General features: G+C 40.3%; 2 protein-coding genes and 1 long non-coding RNA gene across 5 annotated transcripts; 1 reads left to right on the top strand and 2 right to left on the bottom strand.

Moving 5' to 3' along the window:
- The first annotated feature begins 181 nt into the window (after window positions 1–181).
- ap4e1 (adaptor related protein complex 4 subunit epsilon 1) lies at window positions 182–17,505 on the top strand. 3 transcript variants are annotated; one of them, XM_085412377.1, is made up of 21 exons: window positions 182–498; window positions 2,826–2,897; window positions 3,017–3,140; window positions 3,797–3,852; window positions 3,955–4,076; window positions 4,180–4,339; window positions 4,424–4,590; window positions 4,675–4,748; window positions 4,835–4,957; window positions 5,045–5,154; window positions 5,245–5,388; window positions 6,933–7,041; window positions 7,158–7,276; window positions 11,300–11,602; window positions 12,065–12,176; window positions 12,254–12,392; window positions 12,487–12,742; window positions 13,857–14,408; window positions 14,501–14,691; window positions 14,763–14,923; window positions 15,373–17,505. In XM_085412377.1, exons 1-21 carry the CDS (start codon window positions 358–360, stop codon window positions 15,531–15,533), a joined length of 3,396 nt encoding a protein of 1,131 aa, XP_085268503.1. In that variant the 5' UTR covers window positions 182–357; the 3' UTR covers window positions 15,534–17,505. The 3 variants fall into 3 exon arrangements, with proteins under 3 accessions (XP_085268503.1, XP_085268502.1, XP_085268504.1); XM_085412376.1 differs by having other exon boundaries at window positions 3,797–3,870; XM_085412378.1 differs by lacking the exons at window positions 182–498; window positions 3,797–3,852.
- Window positions 8,293–11,041, bottom strand: LOC146665026 (uncharacterized). The gene is made up of 3 exons (XR_014912546.1): window positions 10,871–11,041; window positions 10,357–10,673; window positions 8,293–9,147 (listed from the first exon to the last, which is right to left on the bottom strand). It is a non-coding gene; the product is annotated as an uncharacterized LOC146665026 (long non-coding RNA).
- A 269-nt stretch (window positions 17,506–17,774) lies between the features above and the next one.
- On the bottom strand, window positions 17,775–20,322 carry cyp19a1b (cytochrome P450, family 19, subfamily A, polypeptide 1b). The gene is made up of 7 exons (XM_085412407.1): window positions 20,163–20,322; window positions 19,899–20,075; window positions 19,652–19,766; window positions 19,452–19,566; window positions 19,216–19,378; window positions 18,884–19,125; window positions 17,775–18,769 (listed from the first exon to the last, which is right to left on the bottom strand). Exons 1-7 carry the CDS (start codon window positions 20,233–20,235, stop codon window positions 18,539–18,541), a joined length of 1,116 nt encoding a protein of 371 aa, XP_085268533.1. The 5' UTR covers window positions 20,236–20,322; the 3' UTR covers window positions 17,775–18,538.
- Window positions 20,323–22,871: the final 2,549 nt, after the last annotated feature.

Below are 22,871 nucleotides of genomic sequence, written 5' to 3'. Positions count from 1 at the left end.
GAATATCGCTCCTACGTGTCTCTTTATTATTATTATTATTATTATTATTATTATTATTATTATTATTATTATTATTATTATTATTATTATCTCAGCAGAGTGAGGGCCCACTGTTACTGTTGAGGGTTTCCAATAAAATTTCAAATCAAGCGGAAGTGACATCATCAAAAAGCCTTGCCGATTCAAAACAATGGCCGACAGAAGAGCCAGTGTTGTAACTCTTGTAGTCGTTTTAAATGTTTAACTAGTAACATTTAATGTGTGTATGTAAGAGACTCTTATTGTGATGTTTAGCGATTTAATAAGTGTGTTTTATAAGAGAGAAGCCAGCTGCTTAGCCCGCTTTTAGCTGCCAAAATGAGCGATGTTGTGGAGAAGACGCTGACAGCTCTGCCGAGCCTCCTCTCTTTAGACTCTCACCCTGGGTCTGCAAAACTGTCCTCTACTTCAAAGCTAGGAAACCTCATCAGAGGAATCACTGAGCTAACGTCTAAACATGTGAGTTTGCCCTTTGAAATGAACTAAAAACAAGATAAGTTGACGATACCGTCTAAGGTTGCTAAGCTAAGCTGCCTGTGCTAACTCATTATAGGCATGTCTTTACGTTTAACCTACTTACTGGATGCCTTACATTACTGTACTAAGTTAGAGGCTGGTTTACAGGCGTTGTGTTGTTTTTGCCATGTTAATATCATGTGGCAGAACAAATTATAGCAGTGCTACTTCACGCATTTATCCTCACTGGTGCGTTCATGTTCATTTTCGTAAACTCAGACAAATTGGAGAAGTTCGTCTTCTGGGATTTCCGAGGTTTTGGTAAATGTTTTTTGGACAGGATCCTGGTATTTATCACGTCTCTGTGGCAGAAAGCACTCAATGCATACAGGACAAGTAGTCAGCAGTATTCACTCACTTGCCACTTTATAAGGCACACCTGTTTAACTGCTTTTTAACACAAATCTCTAATTTCGTTGCAGCAGTTCCATGCATTTAGACATGCGAACCCGCTGAAGTTCAAACTTGACCATCCGTGATTTAGGTGATCATGGCATGGTTCTTAGTGTCAGACAGGCTGGTCTGAGTATTTCAGTCTGTCAGATTGCTCCTCTGCTTGGATTTTCTCTAGAGTTTATAGAGAACATTGCCCAAAAAAGAGAAAACACAGAAGAGCAAGCCTGAATGTTTAAATTCTGAATGCACAACACACTTAACTGTGAAGCAGATGTGCTATAGCTGCAGAAGACCATAGCAGGTGCCACTCCTGTCAGCTAAGAACAGGAAACTGACTGGAGGAACTGATTAATAAAAGGGGAAAAAAAGAACAGGAAACTGAGGCTACAATTTGGATGGCGTCACCAAATATTGGACAATAAAAGATTAGAAAAATATTGCCTAGTTTCACATTTTCTATTGGAACATTTGGATGGTTGGGTCTGAACTTGGCATAAACATCTTGGAGCCATCCTACTTTGTGTCAGTGGTTCAGGCTGCTGCTGCTGGTGTAATGGTGTGAGAGATATTTTCTTGGCACATGTTGGGCACCCCAGTGCAAACTGAGCATCAATTAAACTCCATAACCTGAATAACACGCCATGTCACAAAACTCAAATCATCTCAAACCGGTTTCTTGAACATGACAATGAGTCACTGTACTCAAATGACCTCCACAGTCAACAGATGTTAGTCCAAAAGAACACCTTTGGTATTTGTAGGATCGGAGTTTCACATCATGAATTAAGAGAGTGACTAGTCACTAGTATGAGCTAGGTGTAACTAATAAAGTGGCCAGTTTGTATAAACCTTGTATTGTTAAACCTGCATACCTGAAATTCTTACTGCATTTCTTTGGTGTTAAATGGTGTGTCTGTATATTCCAGTTACCTTTTGGCAAGCAAAAGCTTGCTGGTTCATTTCCGAGCACAGATACAAATCCCCTTTGAGGTTGTTTCAAGAAGAGTATCCACCGTAAAACCTCTGCCAAATTAAGCATGCAAAACTACTTGCTGTGGAGACTCCTTATGAAAAGGGAGCAGCCAAAATTAACTTTTCACACCATCTTGGAAATTCCAAGCAAACATTTCCCCATTTTTCTGAATTAAGAAGATATCTTAATATCCCAAAAGAGTTTCCGTCCTACTTGAAGGGTTGATTACATGAGTAACAATGACCACCACCCCATTATTGCATATCTTCAAAGTCCTATCAATTCATTTGACTGTGAAGAAATATTCAGAAGACTCTTAAGTCTCTAACAGTACAGTGCCATCTGTTTCGCCCACTGATGCCAGTATTTCCCCTTGTTTCAAAGTGAATTACTCATAAAATCAAGCTTTTGAGAAAATAGAGCTTCTTAGGATTTTAGTAGGAAATTAGTAGGAAAATTCTAGCAGAAGTGTTGCCACGTGTCTGGCAGGAAAGAGAGTACCAATTTGTTTATTTGCAAAAAAAAACCCCGCACTACATTTTTGGAAATATTTGTGGGTGTTTTCTATTTTTTGTGGGGGATTTTGTACTACATGAACACTGAAGTGGCCCCCAGTGAGATGACAGTGCCAACAGTGGCCCACGCTCATTTAAGTTTAGACCCCTGCTCTATAAGGTATCGCCAAGGCCGAAAACATTATGACATAATTCAAATAATTCTCATGTTCAGTAGGAATACTCTATAGGAATAAACCTTGACGTCTCACAGTCTGAAATACATTTAAACTTGTGTTTCTTTGCATCACTGGCTCGCTGTAAACTTCTCATTACCTTGAAATAAGCATGACTCGGTAAACCACCAATGTATTTCATCTTACTTCCCATTGTCTCCTGTTCTATAGGAGGAAGAAAAACTTATTCAGCATGAGCTTTTGGCGATCAAAGAACAAGTGTCCTCTCCCAACACCACCATGGTAAATCTTTCCTGGTTTTTCTCTGCTGTCTTGCACAAGAAATCATATACATTAAAATTCCACCGAGACACGAAGTTACCAATGTGTTTACTTCTTCCTTTTGTCATAATCTGATTCAGAGGCAGATGAAGGAGCTCATGGTGCGATCGATCTACTGTGAAATGTTGGGCTACGAGGCTTCCTTCAGCTATATTCATGCCATTAAACTGGCTCAGCAAGGCACTGTTCTGGAAAAGAGAGTCGGTAGGTTTAATAAATAACTCATTCCTCAGAGTCTCGTGTGTCAGGGCCCATTTGTTCTTATGATCTACACACAAGGCCAGGAGGAGCAGCTGATGATGAGGCAGGTTGCATAAACTTGTTAGGACAACGAGGAGAATATTGCATGGAACAATAAAAGCTTCGTCCTTTGTGGCAAATTCTGACATATGTCTAGTTTCATAACTCATGTTTGATTACTTGGGAAGAAGAGAAGGGTGTTGATGAGACGAGAGAGTCAGCTGAACAGAATGTACTGATAGGAGGTGGGCTCCAGCTGGTTGTTGAAAGCTGCTGATCTTCCTCTAAATCCTTGGCACACAAAACGACATGTAAAAGAATACCACGAAGGAATAAAAAACCCCACCGCACCTGGTCTCATGAATCATTTTACATTTATGTTCCAGTGCGCGTCCTTACGTGGCCTTACTCCCTCCTCTTTTCTTAATTTAAAGGATAATACTGTCATTTTTGAGGATTTAACAATAAAGATTTATACAACAAAAAGACACAAGGTGGTACTTTAAAAGCTTCAGAGTGTTGAGAGTGTTGCAGAATATGGATTTATTTACAACATCAGTGTTAAATATGAAAAAGCTAGACTGCTTTGGTCACAAATATGTTTATTTGTGGTTTTTCAGGTTACCTCGCTGTGTCCTTATTTCTGAATGAAAGTCACGAGCTTCTGCTCCTCCTGGTAAACACTGTGTTAAAGGTGGGCGTGGGCTTACACAACATTCATCATACGATGCCCAAAAGGGAATTTAGGATATTTGATTGTCGTGTTTTGTGTTCACAGGATCTTCAGAGTACAAATCTTATTGAAGTGTGCATGGCTCTGACTGTTGTCAGCCAGATGTTCCCCAAAGATATGATCCCTGCAATCCTTCCTCTAGTGGAGGAAAAACTAAATCACCCAAAGTAATGAACGCTGCTCATCACCTGCATGCATGGTTGAATATTTCTTTGTGCCGTTGAGCTTGAATATTTTTATTAATACGTTTTTGTCGGAACAAACTTTCAGAGAAATCATTAGAAGGAAAGCAGTCCTGGCGCTGTACAAGTTCTACCTAATAGCACCAAATCAAGTTCAGCACATCCACAACAAGTTTCGCAAAGCTCTTTGTGACAAAGATCCTGGTGTGATGACAGCCTCACTACACATCTACCTGCAGATGATCCAGGTAGTTACTGGTTTCCTCATAATTTGCAGTACTCTGTTGAAATGTACATATGTATGTATTTATTTATTTTTTGCTTTAATACAGGAGAACCCAGAAGCTTACAAGGACCTGACGCCAAGTTTTGTCACCATATTGAAGCAGGTGGTGGGAGGAAAGCTGCCCATGGATTTTAATTATCACACTGTTCCTGCTCCATGGCTTCAAATTCAGCTGCTCAGAATACTCTCCTTACTTGGAAAAAATGATCAGAGGTAGATATTATTTGTCCCATCTTCACATCTCACTAAAATCACCCGATTCTTCACTGATTTTGTGCATGTTCTCTCTCTTCATAGTACAAGTGAGGTCATGTATGAAGTCCTTGATGAGTCTTTACAAAGAGCAGAGATGAACCATAACATCACTTATGGTATGCAGCATTTCTAATCAGTATGCTTTTTGTAACCATTTAAGTTCTTCTGTCAGCCACTTATATACGTTTCTCTTTATTTCCAGCTATTTTATACGAGTGTGTAAAATGTATTTACACAATTCATCCAAAGTCCGACCTTTTGGAAAAAGCTGCAAAGTGCATTGGAAACTTTGTTTTGTCCCCCAAGATAAATCTAAAATATCTAGGTAAGAGACAAAGAGAAACACGACTATACATAAATAATGTCTCTTTGTTGAAAATCTAACAAAAACACTTTCTCTATGATACTGCAGGCCTGAAGGCCCTCACCTACGTTGTCCAGCAGGATCCTAAACTGGCCTTGCAGCATCAGATGACCATCATAGAGTGTCTTGATCACCCTGACCTCATTATTAAGCGTGAGGTGAGGCTCACAGTGATGTAGTCTGAACATGTGAGGTTGTAAGGTTGCAGGTTTTTAGCATTACCAGGCTTCTTTTTTTTTGTCTTGTAGACGCTGGAGTTGCTCTTTCGCATCACTAATGGCCAGAATGTTACAGTCATTGTTGAGAAGATGCTGGAGTTTCTGTGTATCAGTGAAGATGATCACACTACCATTGACCTGGTGGGGAAGGTGGCAGAACTGGCGGAAAAATATCCTTTAAAGTGTAATCTTCTTAAATGTTCATTCATTATCACTCCTGAGGCCCTCTGGAGCTGTAAAATGCTGCGGCTAAGAAATCAGTCATAGAAACTCATATTCAAAGTAACTCTTTGTAAACTTATGTTGTTGTGCTGAGTCACAACAGGCTGTCATTTCAGCTTTTCTGGTTAGATTTCACATAAATCAAACTTTAAAAAGTAAAGAAGAGATGGGAGAACGACCCTTTAGCCACAAGTAGTATTTGGTCACCTTCCTTCACGGGCATATGAGCTTCAGTGACTTCCCATGTTTAATCCATAGGAAATAATGTGATGTCAGTTCACCCTTTGCAGTTGTAATAACTTGTTTATGGGAATTTTTAACCACTCTTCCAGAATTGCATTTGTGAAGTCAGACATTGACAGAGGCCTGGCTCACAGTCTCCCCTCCAATTCGTCCTAAAGGCGTTCTGTTGGATTGTAGTCAGCACTCTGTGCAGGCCAGTCACGTTCTTCCAGTCATCAATGTCTTTATGGACCTTACTTTGTGCACTGGTATGCAGTCATGTTGGAAGGAGTTGCCATGGCCAAATTGTTCACAGAAGGTTGGGAGAGTCAAATTGTCTAAAATGTCCTGGTATGCTAAAGCATGAGACTGTAGTTCAGGTGGTAGAGCACTAATTGGTGGTGGTTTGATCCCCCGTCTGCTCCAGTCCGCATGCCAACTATGATAACAATGTATTATAATTAATGAATCTGTAAGTATGAGTGTGTGTGAATGTTAGAGAGAAAGAGAGCTTGTGTGAATGAGGCAAGTTGTGTAAAGCATGTTGAATGCACACTTAGAGTTGAAAGAATAAATAAATAAGAACCATTTACTTTCACTGGAACTATGGGCCCATGATCCAACCGTTAAACCCAGACTCCTCCATCAGGTCGTAGTGATTGAGCCTGCAGAAAGTCGGTGACCTCCGTGCACTATGTGCCTCAGCATCCGCTGACCCTGCTTTGTGGATTTTACGAGGTGTACAACTTTGTGGCTGAATTTCTCATGATCCCAATCACTTCCCTTTGTGATAAAACCTCTAACAATTCACTGTAGAATATTTAGTAGCTAGGACATTTCACAAATGGACATGTGGTGGGGACTCAGTGTTCTTCACCCACAGTGAATGCATGATGAAACTGCACAAAAAAGGTTTTGAAAAATCCTGATGTAAATTTATACTTCCTAGCAATAATATGATGAATTTAGAGAAAACATTAACATTCAAGTTTCTTTTTATTGGAAACCCTTGATACTTTTTTGAGTTAATATTGCGCTAAAACATAACTATCAACAATTGGAGGTTGAGATCACGTGACAGAAAGTAAACAGAAATTAACAAAATATTTTTAAATATGTTATTTATGATGCTGAGTTAGTACAAATTCACTGCAATTTTCTCCTTGATAGATTTTCAACCTGTCTGGGGTTTACCTCAACCTGTTGCCCAAAGTGTATCTTTTATACTTTGTTTGTTAAATTTCTTGTATTTTCCTATAAACCACTGTACATATGCACCAGATAACGAATGGTTCATAGAAACGATGAACACTGTGTTTTCTCTTGGTGGAGACATGATGCAGCCTGACATCCCTAACAGTTTTCTCAAACTGCTGTCTGAGGGTGAGAAACCCACACGTTCAAATGATTCTGCTGTGATTTTCTTGCTCACTGATATGCTGATTGATTGAAATTTTAATTGTTAGCGATGGATGATGAATTTCTCTCTAAATACGCAGGCTTTGACAGTGTGGAGGAAGACAGGAAGTTGAGGCTTTTTGCTGTGAATTCGTACATTCCTCTGCTGCGGGGAGAGCCTGGCAAACTGCCACAGCGCTTCCTCCAAGTCATCAGCTGGGTGAGTGATGCTCTCACGATGTGGATCATTAATAGACTTTTATATTATTATGTAATAAGAGCGAGAAGCAAAAGAACAGTACATGCAGTTACTGCTCGGTTTACGTCATACAGTTAAATATTAAAGTGCTTGAAATACAAAATTCTTTTACAAAGCGGATTCCAAAAAAGTTGGGACACTAAACAAATTGTGAATAAAAACTGAATGCAACGATGTGGAGATGGCAAATGTCAATATTTTATTCAGAATAGAACATAAATCACGGAACAAATGTTGAAACTGAGAAAATGTATCATTTTAAGGGAAAAAATATGGTGATTCAAAATGTCATGGTTTCAACAAATCCCAAAAAAGTTGGGACAAGGCCATTTTCACCACTGTGTGGCATCTCCCCTTCTTCTTACAACACTCAACAGACGTCTGGGGACCGAGGAGACCAGTTTCTCAAGTTTAGAAATAGGAATGCTCTCCCATTCTTGTCTAATACAGGCCTCTAACTGTTCAATCGTCTTGGGCCTTCTTTGTCGCACCTTCCTCTTTATGATGCGCCAAATATTCTCTATAGGTGAAAGATCTGGACTGCAGACGTGCCATTTCAGTACCTGGATCCTTCTCCTACGCAGCCATGATGTTGTGATTGATGCAGAATGTGGTCTGGCATAATCTTGTTGAAAAATGCAGGGTCTTCCCTGAAAGAGATGACGTCTGGATGGGAGCATATGTTGTTCTAGAATCTGAATATATTTTTCTGCATTGATGGTGCCTTTCCAGACATGCAAGCTGCCCATGCCACACGCACTCATGCAACCCCATACCATCAGAGATGCAGGCTTCTGAACTGAGCATTGATAACAACTTGGGTTGTCCTTGTCCTCTGGTCCGGATGACATGGCGTCCCACATTTCCAAAAAGAACTTCGAATCGTGACTCGTCTGACCACAGAACAGTCTTCCATTTTGCCACACTCCATTTTACATGATCCCTGGCCCAGTGAAAACGCCTGAGCTTGTGGATCTTGCTTAGAAATGGCTTCTTCTTTGCACTGTAGCATTTCATCTGGCAACGGCGGATGGCTTGTGTTCACTGACAATGGTTTCTGGAAGCATTCCTGAGCCCATTCTGTGATTTCCTTTACAGTAGCATTCCTGTTTGTGGTGCAGTGTCGTTTAAGGGCCCGGAGATCACGGGCATCCAGTATGGGTTTATGCCCTTGACCCTTACGCACAGAGATTGTTCCGGATGATGTTATGCACAGTTGATGATGATAACTGCAAAGTCTTTGCAATTTTTCGCTGGGTAACACCTTTCTGATATTGCTCCACTATCTTTCTGCACAACATTGTGGGAATTGGTGATCCTCTACCCATCTTGGCTTCTGAGAGACACTGCCACTCTGAGAAGCTCTTTTTATACCCAATCATGCCAATTAACCTAATTAGTGTTAATTGGTCTTCCACCTCTTCGTTATGCTCAAATTTACTTTTTACTTATTGCTACTTGTCCCAACTTTTTTGGGATTTGTTGACACAGTGTAATTTTGAATCAACATATTTTTCCTTTGAAATGATACATTTTCTCGGATTAAACTTTTCATCTGTCATCTACGTTCTATTCTGAATAAAATATTGCCATTTGCCATCTCCACATCATTGCATTCAGTTTTTATTCACAATTTGTTTAGTGTCCCAACTTTTTTGCAATCCGGTTTGTAAATTAATGTTCCGAAAAATAACTGGAGGAAAAATAAAATCAGTGCTGTGAAAAAATATGAATGTACAAATTCTGCACAGGTTTCAGGATCCAGAAGCTGAACGCTTAGTCATATCTGAGTCTGGTCGAGAACATGTTAGTCAGCTCACAGGAACTGAAGCCTGTGACAAAAAACAAAAACAAAAAACAACACAGCCAGGTTAATATGTGTTAGCTTGAAATATAGAGGCAGTAACCAACAAGAACAAGTGCAGATGTTTGCTTTTTCCTGACCCAAGAGTCGGGAAACCCAAAGAGATCAGCTAATGAAGGAGCACAAATGTTGCCTCACATTAAAGTGGATTATGTGGTAACTTTGATCTTTTGACTACTGAATTTATAAAGAATTACATTTTTAAAAGGACTCAAAAAATAACCAAACTAGTTGAACCGCAACACTAAACCAGCCTCCAGTGTATTAAACAGGTGGCCTAGACACCCACTATTATTCCTCTCTCCTGATCACACCACACCTGTAAAAAGGGGTAGCAGTTTCCCTTCCTTAAGAATGGCTTAATAACCACCCTTCCACTGTGACCACTAACAAAATACTTAAAGATACAGATTGATACTGGTTCTTTGCAAAATTGTCTATTGTATGTGTAGGTAAAACACTAGTTCGTCCCTTGAATTAAGTGCTTGAATAATTCATATGTCCATATTAAGTGGCTCAGGACTGAGATTGGACTGAAATTGGGGACAAAGCAGCCAATATCCAAAGAAAAACTTTAGAAAACCTTCACAAAGCCTGAAGAAGTATTCCTCAAGACCATTTTAAAAGAGTTGCTCCTTGGAAGCAAAATATAAAAAAATGAGTGCTGGCTCAAGACTTTTGCACAGTGCTGTATGAAAACAGGATCATAACCAGGAACTGTTCTTTAGAAATAGGTGGAGAAACTACTTGCTTTGGGTATCACTACAGAAGGTGACACTAGTTTAAAAGAGAGAGACAACAACAAGTTTACAGCTTTCCTTTGTTGCAACTAAAAGCGTTCTACAGAACTTCATTAATATTTATGTGTAACACCCATCCCACGTTCTATTGAGAGGGGCCCTGGGTTCCTGTTTTTACTTTCCTATTGATACTCCCTTTTTAATGCTTATGGTATTAAATATGCAATAAAACTACACTATATGGAAATAAATCACACACAAGCAGGTCAATTATAAAGTTAACTCCACTTTAGTGAATGCTGAATTAACAACACAAAGGAAATAAGTAAAATCAATAAAGTTTGTTAAACAATGGTAAGGTATCTACCTCAACAGAAACAAAATAATCAAATAATATTGTGGGCCCTCACGCGCTCTCACCAAACACACACACACACCTCAAGTGCTACAGTCTTTCTGCTAGCAAACCCCTCGTTGCAGGCCTGAGTCGTGGCTCGGGTGCGTTGGGACCTAAAACAATATGGTCGCTTCACTTGTTGCCAAGCAGTAAAAATAAAAGCACGTGCAAACAACAGTACTCACACCTCCAGGCAGTTCAAGGGGATAGCGGGGAAACTGGGTCACGGCTACCAGCAGGCCATGGCAGCAGCACTCACGGTCGTCCTTTCCACGTGCTCCCACGTGAACACATAACTTCAGCACACCAGCAGAAGGGGCCTCTCTGACACGCCAGCAAGACGTCCGTCTCCTCCTACTGAATCACACAACCCCGCTAAATGCCAGTTCACACGCGTTAACATTCAATCTTAGCATTAGCTTAATAAATAAAAACAGAGCAGAACAAGAGCTTAGCGAATATGCTAGGCTACGCTAGCGGCTAGTCGCGGTTAGCAGTTAGCCTGTTTTACACAATAACATTGGGTTCAAGTGTCAGACAAAATTCACATTTACCTCACAGTAGGGTACAACAGTTCTCGACTCCAGTTAACTATCCGTCAACCCGAAAATGCGTGTCGCCCTTCTATGAACTCTGCGTTCACTCGACACTGTTCAGCTCTCGTCTCTCTCGCTTCCTGCAGAGTGCACACGGCTCCCCACTTACTCCCACCCCTCTACCTGAGACTACTTCAGGGTTCACTGGAGCTGTAGTACATATCAATACCATATCAAAAATAATGACATAAACCTCAAAATACAAATAAAAAGGTTGTGCATTTAACTGACACACATCACATACTTTGCAGGCATTTGTATACATTCTTGAACACATTAAACATTTGCAATTAACTATCAATATTAATGAACAAATTTAAATAATGAGCTACTTATACAGCCAGGGCTACATATGCTAAACCTTTACTTACTCTCTGTAATTCCCAGGTGCTTGGGGAATACTCTCATTTGAGGGAGGATCTTGAACCTGCTGAAGTCCTGAGCCTGCTAGCCAAACTTTTGGACATGAAAAACAGCAGCAGTGAAACCAAGAGCTGGGTCCTCATGGCCATGACCAAACTCTGCAAAGGTGGTGCTGATGCTTCTGTAACTCAGGAGGTTTCTGAGACATACAGCAGCTCCTTGGATACAGTGCTGAGACAAAGGGCGCATGAGTTGCAGTACCTCAGCCAAGACCCTGAACTAAGAGCCAGGGTGTTGCCACGAGGTGCCAAACCAGAGACTCTGGAGGTAACGTGTTTAACTTGTTTGCAGTGAGCAGAGAACCCGGCCACATTAATAACATTTAAATATTAACTCTGTAGCTCTTTTCACAGTAAAAGCAGGTTAGTTGACGGTTGTGAAAACCTGCAAACACTTTATGGAAACACCCCTCAGGGTGCAAAATTAATTAGATTGATGACAGCCTTTACTGTAATCACATTATTCATTTTATGAGTAATCAAACCTGTAACATGTCTGGAGAAGTCTGAAGGGCGGAGCTCTCCAGAGAACTTCATTCAGTATCGGACTCACTTTCATTCATTTAGAGAGCAAGAAAACCAATCTCTCTTCTTTTGGCCAAGAATTTTATTTTAAACACATAAATTAGTAATTATATGTTTTTGTGTAGCTGAGCAAAGCACACAGAGCACTCAGGCGCAACGTCTTCAGTCCTGCGGCAATTTTGCGTGACTGTTTGATTGTTTTTAGGTGGATTCCTCGCTGTCATTTCTTGACAGATTTGTGTCAGAGGCGTTGGCTGCCGGCGCTGCTCCATACAAACCTCCCCACCAACGGCAGGAGGAATTAGATCAGTCAAAAGGTAAAATGTAGATAAATATCTTGGCAGCACATTCGGCATCTTGTTTGGATTTGTTCTGACTTTGTTGTCTATCTCAGCCTTGAGCCTGGAGCCCTATGGCCTTTCTCTGCCTATCAGCATGTCCTCCTGCAGCATCACTGACAGACAGTCTCCTACACTGTTGTCCATGAGCTCGGGTCTGTCAGGGGATAGCGCTGACCTCTCACACAAAGGAGGGTATGTGGACACCACATGCATGCATTTGTTGGTGTAATCAAGTTCCTAGTTTTAGTGTTGAATTCACACTGAAGACTTGCTGTTTGTGTTTCAGCTCTTCAGCTTTGAAGCTGGATGGCATAAAGAGGGTGTGGGGAAGGGAGGGCTATCTGGCCCAGAGAGAACCTGTAGAGGAAGCTGCACAGGTTGAGGTTCCCAGTCCCATTCAGTCTCCCGGCCGGCAGGGCGAAGGCGACAGTTTGCACAGCCAAACTCCAACTCAGACACCGACCCCAGAGCCTGAACAAGAGAAACAGCAGCTGGCTTCTTCGCTGTTTGTTGGCCTGGCTTCCCAAAGCTCTGTGTCTCTGGTGAGGTTATCAGTCCATATACCATATGTGCAAAGAACAAGCATCAGCTTATGGTTCAGACTGTTCTGATTTTTATGTGGAGGATCACCGAAAACACTTTAGCCACAGGAGTTTTAGGGCATCAGGTCAGAGTTTAAACTGTCACCGGAGTCAGTTATGCTGTAAACAAGCTCATCACTTGTACATGTCATAATGTGCCTACTGACAGCACATTTAACATACAATTAAAATGAATATTTTTTTTTGGCCTCGACAACTCAGTCTGTGCTTATCACCCAACTCACCAGATTTGCCTGCCTTTAATTCATTCATTCTTTTGAAGGGTCATCATTTTGAAATGAGGAGGAGATAAAGCATGCATCACCCACAAGGGCAGTTGGGTAGAACAGGAGTTCCTCTGATTCAAAAATAGCAGCCACACTGAAAACATTGGAGTGTTGCCAAAGGAGATGATCTTTAAGGAGCATTTAAATCAGTGACGGTTTTTGATATTTATGGCCAGAGTTGTGGAACTTTATGATCGCACTTCATCCCTGAAGGTAGCCCTGAATAAAATATGTGTTAATCTATTTTTACATTTTTGGCAATTTCAACATAGAGGGCAACAAAGAGGACCGGATGAACACTCGTCTGTTTTTATTATCAAAATTAATGATGATGAACCAAACATTTCTTACATTTTTGTGAGGCCCATTTAGCTACTCGGTGAGTCTAAGATGAGACAAAAGGTGTTGCTTTTTAGAACATATTCAATGATTGGCTGAACATTTTCTCGGGTGGTAGGATCTACTAATGCTATTAATTTAAGGATGTCAAACTCATTTTACATCATAGACCACATGCAGCGCACTTTGATCTTAAGTGGGCCAGATCTTTGAAATTACATGATAAATGCATAAAAAGTTCTAGTAGTTCTTTCATTTAAACTTTCATTTAAACTTGCATAGGTATGTCTTGAACACGTTTCAAAGTCCATTGGAGACCTTGCAGGGCCAATTCTCATTTAAAACCCCTGCTATAAGTGAAAGTGCTTAACGTGGAGCTATTTGTGCAGCTATTTGCATTGCTGATTCTGAACATTTTTCCTACATATATGTGTTTTTGCTTCTAACAGATGGGAAAATCTGAGCCGATGCCACAGCGATTCCGAAGAAAAGCCAAAGGTCAAGGTCTGGGCTCGTCCTTTATCGCAAACGAGCAAATATCCAGCTCCCTCATCTCTCCTCCCAGTGCTGTAGATAACCTGCTGTGTAACAACCTACTAGACTCCAACAACGCCTCAGAGCTGGCCGAACAGACATCTCAGCTCTCTCAGAGCCTCACTACTGCTAATGGCACCTGTCACGCAGAGGCAGAGTTAACTGAATCTGACACAAAGGGATGTAACCCTGCTCTCCGCAGGGATAACTGTGTGGTAGCTGCTGGTCCTGGTCCACATAACGACCCAGGCAGACTAACAGAAGTGTGTCTGGATTCTTATCTTCCTGCAGAGCTTTCTGGCCTTTCACACTCAGAAATCGCTCCCTTGTGTGCCAACCAAAGCCTGAATCTCTCAGCCTGTCATGTGCAGAAGGAAGATTCATTAATATTAGTTGTTTTTATTATGAACTCCTCCGAGTCTGCCATACAACAGATGCTGCTTCAGGTCGACTCTGAAGAACTTGAGGTAAATTATTCAGTAGAAAATTATCAATAGAGTCGTTTGGTGTCCATTAGTCTTTTATAATGAGGTTGCTTCGTTGTATTGTTTATTTTTAGGTATCCTGCCTATGTGATAGTCCAGCGGGGGAGGTGACAAGCTACAGTGTAGCAGTGGGCCAGTATTCTCTAACTGTGAAGAGGCCTGCGGTTCACGTCGAGGTGGTCGGGACGGTATCTTACCAGCTGCCTGCTGGGACGTCTCAGTCATTGCAGTTTTCATATAAAGTCCCTTTAACCAGCTTCATCAGGTGAGATATGTAGTGCTCGTATTTGAAGTGCAGCATTTAAGTGACATAAAATTAATCCAAGTTTCCTGCAGGCCTTTTGTGGTGTCCACAGAGGAATATGGGACGATGTGGCTTTCCTTCTCTCACGACACAAAGCAGAATCTGACGTTGATAAATGACAACCAAGAACCTCTCACAGCCACTCTGAATGCTCTGAAGAAGAAGCTCCAGCTTCATGTTGTGGAAGTTATAGGTGAATGAACATTTGTTTCCTGCTCGTATTCAAGCTGTTCAAACTGAGAGTATCATTTTATGCTTAATGCATATAAAAGCAGCATTCACATCAACATGTGTGTTAGAATATTCACCAACTCATCTGTGGTAACTACTGTTTATTTATTCTTAACATTAGGAATAACTGTTTTAAAAAACTACATTAATTAAAAAGATGAGATAATGCAGCTTGACTATACGTCAAATATGCCTCTAATGAGGTGTACTTAGGAGTTTATGAAGAAAACTTACAACTTTAACTTTCGCTTGTATGCAGCATGAACATCATTAAATAACACGGCGGTACCAATAAACAGCATTACAAAGGGGAAGAAGAAGAAGATTTTAAAATTGCATATAGAAAAGGAGACATAGATATTAATGTGTCCTATACTTTTTGCTGAGTAACCTTCATTGTTTTCTGCTCAGGCATGGAAGGAATCGTAGCTTGCCGTCTCCTTCAGGATCTGCCGTGTCTGATGCATTGCCGGGTGAATGCCGGCTGGCTGGCTGTCTGGCTGCGGTCGCCGGTGCCCGACCTGCCCGACTGCCTGATCTACCACTGCCAGAGAGCTTTACAGAGCCTCTGAGACTCAGAGCTGCAGCACCACTCACCACCACTGAAACCACTGAGGAACTAAACCCACTAGACCCTCACTGAAGAGGAAGGTACACAGAGCTGAAGTGCTGAACAGAAAAGGAGAAACCTGCTGTTGTGGCTTTTGATCTTTATTTTGCGGTCTTTATGAATTTCGCTCAAAGTTATTTAGTAAGATTTGGTTTTATTTATTTGGCAGAACTATAACTCATTGAAAGACATGGCAGGTTAAAAGCTCAGGGTCAAATGATGGTGTTTAATCATCTGTGGGTGTTTCATTATTGCCTTTTAGTCGTGAAAGAGCTCCATAATCACTAAACAATTGAAGCCTTCTTCCTGGTTAAATTCTGATGGTATGCTTTGTATAACAGAAAATTCTCAAAGTGTAAAATAATGAAGTTCTCAGTTGTTTCTTTTTCCTGTACACCAGAGAGAAGATATATATTTTTTGTGATCTGAAATACATTTTCTAGGCTACAACAATCATAACAGTGGAGCGAGTAAGTCCACAGTCACTTGTCCCTCTTCCACTTTCACATTTACAACAGATGCACTGAAGAAAAGATAGTGTAGCAACTTCAGTGTATGAATAACCACAGACAAATCAGAAGGATTACATGACGGCCACGGCAGAGAAACTGAAGGATCATGTCATCACTAAGCCACTTTCTATTAGTTCGTTAGCCAAGCATGGTTGCTAAATATGCAGCACTAACCAAAAATGGCCCCTTGAGGCTGATTGATTGCTTCTCTCTCCAAAAGACCAGCACGGTGGCTGATAAAATGCAAACGTTGCGGTTTCAAAATTAGCAGCACCACTATATACATTCTACACCTTTAACATATTAGCCCTATTGAGCTGTGATGGCTAATGCCCAGTAAATGTAAAGCATGCTAGCTTTAATATTTAAAGACGCTTAATGGAGATTATTTCTACTTGATCTAATCATGATCTAGCGATAAATCTCATGGTAAAACCAGCCCAACCACCTTTTCCTGCTTACAACTGAACCTCGGATTTACAGAATTGCTACACTTTTAATTTTTTTTTGACTTTCACCATAATAACAGCAGGCTGAAATGCAAATAAAACTGAAGAAAGATGCTCTCTTGTTCACTTTTTACAGACTTGTCTCATGAGATGCTAAACAGAAGTGCAGTGTTTGATTATTTTCCAAGAATCAGCAGCTTGTCCTCTGATTTTGATTTAGTCTCTTGAATGGATGAGCGCACAGTATATTTGCACTAGTTCATTTTATTTGCAGCTCTTTTGCTCCTTTATTGAAAAAGCACAGGACGATACTGACAACGACTCCACGTGGAGGTTAATAAGAAATTGAAGCATTTGATCGGTCATGTTTGGCATATTCATGAAATTTAAAGTGTTGTAAATATTTGTAAAATATCCAGTTGGCCTGCTCGCGGCTGACGTGAACTTCCCCTTTTTTCTTTCTGACACGTACAGTGAGCGGTCTGTCTTGGACGGTATGGACTGATTATTTAAGCACTCATGTTTCTCATTAGGTGGATGTTAAGGGTTGTTATATTTTTGTATGACTGCAGTATTAAAAGAACATATTTATGCGTTTATATTCTTACAAAATGTTTACATGCATTTCACTGAAAGAAAGGGAACCATTGTTCTTCATGTGCTGTTTGACTGGTCTGTGCCAGATTACACCTGTATGTTTCTTTGACATGTTTTGGCTTGTTTTAAGTAATTCAGCCTGAAGGGAAAGTTTGCTTTCTGCGTTTCTTCTATGCCTGTGTGCTGGTTTGAAGCACAGTGTGATGCTAACAGTGTCTCTAATACTCAGTTTTAACCCTACGCCTTATGTTTTAATGCCAGTACGGCATGTTTGATTTGTGCCTGTGGTACAGAGGAAAAAAAACATCCTTGTTTCTTGGAGTGCCTGTCATTACATTCAGTTAACTTATGAATAAATTCAACATGTGAAAATGACCCTTTGACTTTGACTCATTGGTTATTTAATAAATTGAGGCTCTCATGGAGTTTATGCTTATTAACACATGTATTGGGTGTGAAACAGGAAGTAATAATACGAAAATTTATATGAACTACTGATTCTGCACAATAATGAAAATGAATATTTAAAATGAGCTTTTTTATGTGAAGTTGTTTGCATGGTGAAGCTGAAGTATATACAGCATTATAGCATATTTCTACACTGATTATATAACATAGAAATACCCACAAAGGCAAAGTAAATGCAGATTTTATTTACGGTAAATCATTCATGAAAAGGGTTATTGTTCTTAGCCATAATGTACTTTTTCTATAGCTTTATTTTTAGTTATATAAACTAAAAAACCTTTTTTAAAAATCAGGCATAATGTTGGGTAATTACAAAACCACAGAGTAAAAAGTCTCAAGTTAATTTGACCAAATTTGTCAACACAGCCAAAAATGAGACTACACTGAGTACCCGGAGAGATCATGCCCAAGCCAGGTGGTGGAGTTGAACTCAGGACCAATCACTGTGCCACCATTGCAACAGTTTACTGTAGTTTGAGAAATTTTGAGAAAGCTTCATAGCGTGAGATTCTGTAGCTGAGCAGCTCCTGTAGTAATGTAATGTTTGGGTGACCCACTTACAAAACAACAGATGCTAAATGAGATGAGAAGAAACTGATATCAAACTGAAAACATAATACAAATAAAACTAATGTAAATACAGAACCATTGCTCCTCTGCATGTGATTTTTTTCTTCAGTTATTTCAATCATTGTAAATGCATCTTTATTAAATGTATGAGCTGTGTACACTGTCAAAACATTAATCAGAAATCTATACTTAACAAGTGTACTTTGTTAAAGATTAGTAAAGTTTAATTTGGAGTACATGTGCTGTTAATACAAATTTACTGTGAGTATTTCCTAGTACAGGACTTCATTAAGGCCTTTAAACCCATTTCAAGATGTTTTCATCTGAAGTGTAAAAAGCGCCGTTATGTTTCGCAGCTTGATATTGTGGGGTTATGTCATTCGTGGGATGAAGCGCATGGCCAGGATGTGCTCGTCTTTCACTGGCTGCTGTGACAGGTTGTTGGTCTGCTTGATGCTGTTGAACGTGCAGCCTTGACGAGGACACACAGTGTACCGAGACAGGAGAGTGACCAGGATGGCCTTCATCATCACCATGGCGATGTGTTTGCCCACACAGGAACGAGGCCCGCAGCCAAAGGGCTGGAAGTAACGACTGGGTACCTGCCAAAGAGAGAAAGCAAAGACTCAAATGTGTGTGTGTGTGTGTGTGTGCATGTTTTTTTTTTAGTTTAAACCATTAAACATTTATTGCTGAACTACACTCTGCTCACTTACCGTTTTTTCAAAGTTCGTGAGGTTGAACTCTTTAGGCTTGGGGAAGAATTCGGTTTTGTGCATGAGGCCAATGTTGAGAATGATGTTGGTGCCTTTCTTGATTTTTGTACCTGCGATGTCGTTGTCCTCCAGAGCTTTCCTCATTGTGAAATCGACCACAGGATGAAACCTCAAAGACTCGTTGATGAAGCTCTCCATCACTTTCAGACTTTGGTAATCGATATTTTCCACGTCTTTTTCATCTGAAAATGAAAGATGTGTCAGAATACTTCTACTCACCAGAGTGAAACTGTGAATATGGAATATTGGAAACACTGTAAAGCTGCACTAACTCAAGACGGTGTTCATCTCCTCCACTAGCTGCAGCTCTATGTCCGGGCTCTGTTTCAGCAGCATCAGCATGAAGAAGAGGCTGATGGAAAGTGTGTCGGGGGCTGCGATTACCATCTCTAGCACACACTGCCTGACATTATCTGCTGATAGCTCTCCGTAGTTCTGTTAAACACAACAGACGGGAATAAGAAAAGACAATTGGGGGGATGACAAAAATCCCTCCAAAGAGACCGACCTGGGCAAAGATGAGCTCTGTTGCAAAGTCGAGCTCGTCGTCCAGTTTCTCGGCTTCATGAATCATCTTTTTCTTAACTTCAAGCAGGCTCTCCATCGCATCTTGCAGCTCCTGTCTGTTGGCACAAAAAGCAACACAAACATTAGGTTGAAGAAATCGCAAACCACAATACTGACTTACTGTGAGATGAGGTGTCTTACGCTGCTCTCTTATGCTTGTTGTACAGCCATCCAACCTTGAAGAATATATCTGGTTTTATTAGAACTGTCTGCCAGGTCTCAAAGTAGTTGTGAATTTTCATCAAGAATTCTTTCTCTGAATTATTAAAAAGAACAACAACAACAACAACAAAAAATCAATAGATGCAGCGCCAGAGCTCATGCGTCACAATTTCTTGCAGATAGTATGCGGTTTTAGGAATCTATGTGCAGTAAACACGCAATTGACCATTTAACGGCACTCCTAGGAACAGCCTGTTGGAGATGTCCAAAATGATGGCTCTCAGGAGACTGAGAGTATCCACATGTCCAGAGGGGTCAGTCATATCCTGTAAGTTGTCCAGGTGTTTGGCTGTGGAGCTCACACAGATTCCTACGGTCCTCTGCAGGCCGGGTCCAGTCAGAGCTGCACAGTAACATTCAGTAGCTCCACAGTTCAAGAAAGCAATAGTCTAACCACAGTATGTGCTGTCAGTGTGTGGTAATCGCTCACCTTTAGAAAAATATGTTCTCACTTTTTTCCAAAGCAGGACATCATTGTTGAAAATGATACCATTTCCGTACATGCCGATGCACTCGAGTCCTTTTTTGCTCCCAAATCTGGAGGTGTAGTGGGCACTCCTCAAAACGTGGTACACTTCAGAGGACCTGCAGAAGAAACCAGGCTTTACCTTTATCTGAAAATTTACTGTAAAACAAGTTCGGTTTACTCTAAAAAACAAAAACAAAAAAAACAACCCACTTGCCTGCTCAAAATCAGGGTCTCCTCTCCGCTTATCCACACCCGCACAATGCTCCCATATTTGTTGTTGTAGTAGTTACACGCTGTTCCAATCCCAGACCAGATGAACCTGCTGTAGGAGAGAATGGGACCGAGTCCTGCTAAGAAGGAAGGGCCTGACAGAGAGAAATAGGTTATGATAGTAGACTCCCACTTCTACTGCAAATTAGCAAGAACCTTGTCTGTTGAGTTTAATTTGAGAAAGATAGTGTATTTTTTTGGGATAGCTGCCAGGCTCTGATCTTAGTATATAGGAGAGTGGCAAGTAAGGACGGCACTCTTTGTTCTGTGTGTAACTGTTATTTGACTTCTGCATGAACCATTTTCATCAGTATACAGGAATTTGCACCTGGAGCTGCAAAACAGAGACTGTTTGTGATAGTTTTAATAGACAAGGAACACGCTCTGTGATGGTTGAGTAAACCTTGTTTTGTCATTGATGCAGACCTTCTGTGTATATGAGGGTTTCCCTTTCTTTGTCATTAGATGCTTGCTGACTTTACTCTGTATCTGATTCCTTCGCAGTGGATGGCTAAATGATATAAAAAGACACTTTGGAGCCTTTAATTAATATGGTATATAAATACTTATAGTATATAGTATATATAACTCTATGTGTATATATATATATATATATATATATATATATATATACATAGAGTTATTTAGGATGAATAATAGGATTTGATAAATAAGGTAAAGATTTTTTAATTGCAATTTGAAGTGTATTTAGAGTGTAATTACTGTAATTACCGTACTAACTATAAGTATTTATAGTTAGTACATTTATATATTTATAGTTACATATTTATAGTTAGTATTTATAGCTGCTGTATCATCCATGTGCTCTCTGGCAAACTTCAGACGGGCCTGGACATGCACTGGCTTCAGCAGCGGAACACGTCTGGCACTGCGGGATTTGATTCCCTGCCGTTGTAGTGTGTTACTGATGGTGACCTTTGTTACTTTGGTCCCAGCTCTCTGCAGGTCATTCACCAGGTCCCCCCGTGTGGTTCTGGGATCTTTGCTCACCGTTCTCATGATCATTTTGACCCCACGGGATGAGATCTTGCGTGGAGCCCCAGATCGAGGGAGATTATCAGTGGTCTTGTATGTCAGGTGCCATTCATACAGGTAACGAGTGGGGGACAGAAAAGCTTCTTACAGAAGACGTTACAGGTCTGTGAGAGCCAGAGATTTTCCTTGTTTGAGGTGACCAAATACTTATTTTCCACCCTGATTTACGAATAAATTCTTTACAAATCCTACCATGTGAATTCATGGATTTTTTTTTCACATTCTGTCTCTCACAGTTGAAGTGTACCTCTGGTGCAAATTACTGACCTCTGTCATCATTTTAAGTGGGGGAACTTGCACAATCGGTGGCTGACTAAATACTTTTTTGCCCCACTGTGTGTATATATATATATATATATATATATATATATATATATATATATATATATATATATATATATATATATATATATATAGTATACACACACACTCATATTGATATAATGTTGATATAATGGAATAATATGTTCCTTATAGAGAGATATTTAGGATGAATAATAGGATTTGATAAATAAGGTAAAGATTTTTTAATTGTAATTTGAAGTGTATTTAGAGTGTAATTACTGTAATTACTGTACTAACTATAAGTATTTATATACCATATTAATTAAAGGCTCCCTGGGGCGCACTCTGTCAGTGCGCCCCAGGGCAGCTGTGGCTACAATGTAGCTTGCCATTGCCAGTGTGTGAATGTGTGTGTGAATGGGTGAATGACTGAATGTAGTGTAAAGCGCTTTGGGGTCCTTAGGGACTGAGTAAAGCGCTATACAAATACAGGCCATTTACCATTTATTTATATATATATATATATATATATATATTAGTGCCTACCTGGTATGTGTGACTGTTTTCTTTGTCTCCAGGTGGTGAAAAGCAACAGCAGCAGCAGAAGTAGCAGGACAGCAGTGACTTCTGACGCTCTATCAGCCACCATGGGGCCAGCGATGAGCTCCTCTACCGGCAGCATCCTCTGCATTTCTCTAGCCAGGTACACCCAATGGAGCACTGTGTTTGCAGTCTGCAGCAGACTAAACAGAAAATGATCAACCTGTGGGTTTCCTCCTCTCTTATCTCCTGTGGAGTCTGTCCTTCAGTCTAGGACGTAACATAGCACTGAGCCACATTCAAATCAAAATACACCCACATCAACCTTTATCATTAACTGTTTGTATTACTGAAGTAGTTAGCATCAAATATACAGTAATTACAGACATCATTATGATTTTTTTTCATGATGATCTCTGTTATCTTACAATTATAGGGTCATTAGCCCTTATCTTACTTATTGTCTTTGATATTTTCTAAACTATTTATACCTTTATAGTTATTTTACAATTACAGTAT

The sequence above is a fragment of the Rhamphochromis longiceps genome, linkage group LG7 (assembly GCF_057381845.1).
Source record: "Rhamphochromis longiceps isolate RC_006_pf linkage group LG7, R_longiceps_female_GT1.1, whole genome shotgun sequence".
Classification (NCBI taxonomy): domain Eukaryota; kingdom Metazoa; phylum Chordata; class Actinopteri; order Cichliformes; family Cichlidae; genus Rhamphochromis; species Rhamphochromis longiceps.
The sequence above is the reverse complement of the archived record's forward strand: the minus strand, read 5'-3'. Positions and strand labels throughout refer to the sequence as shown.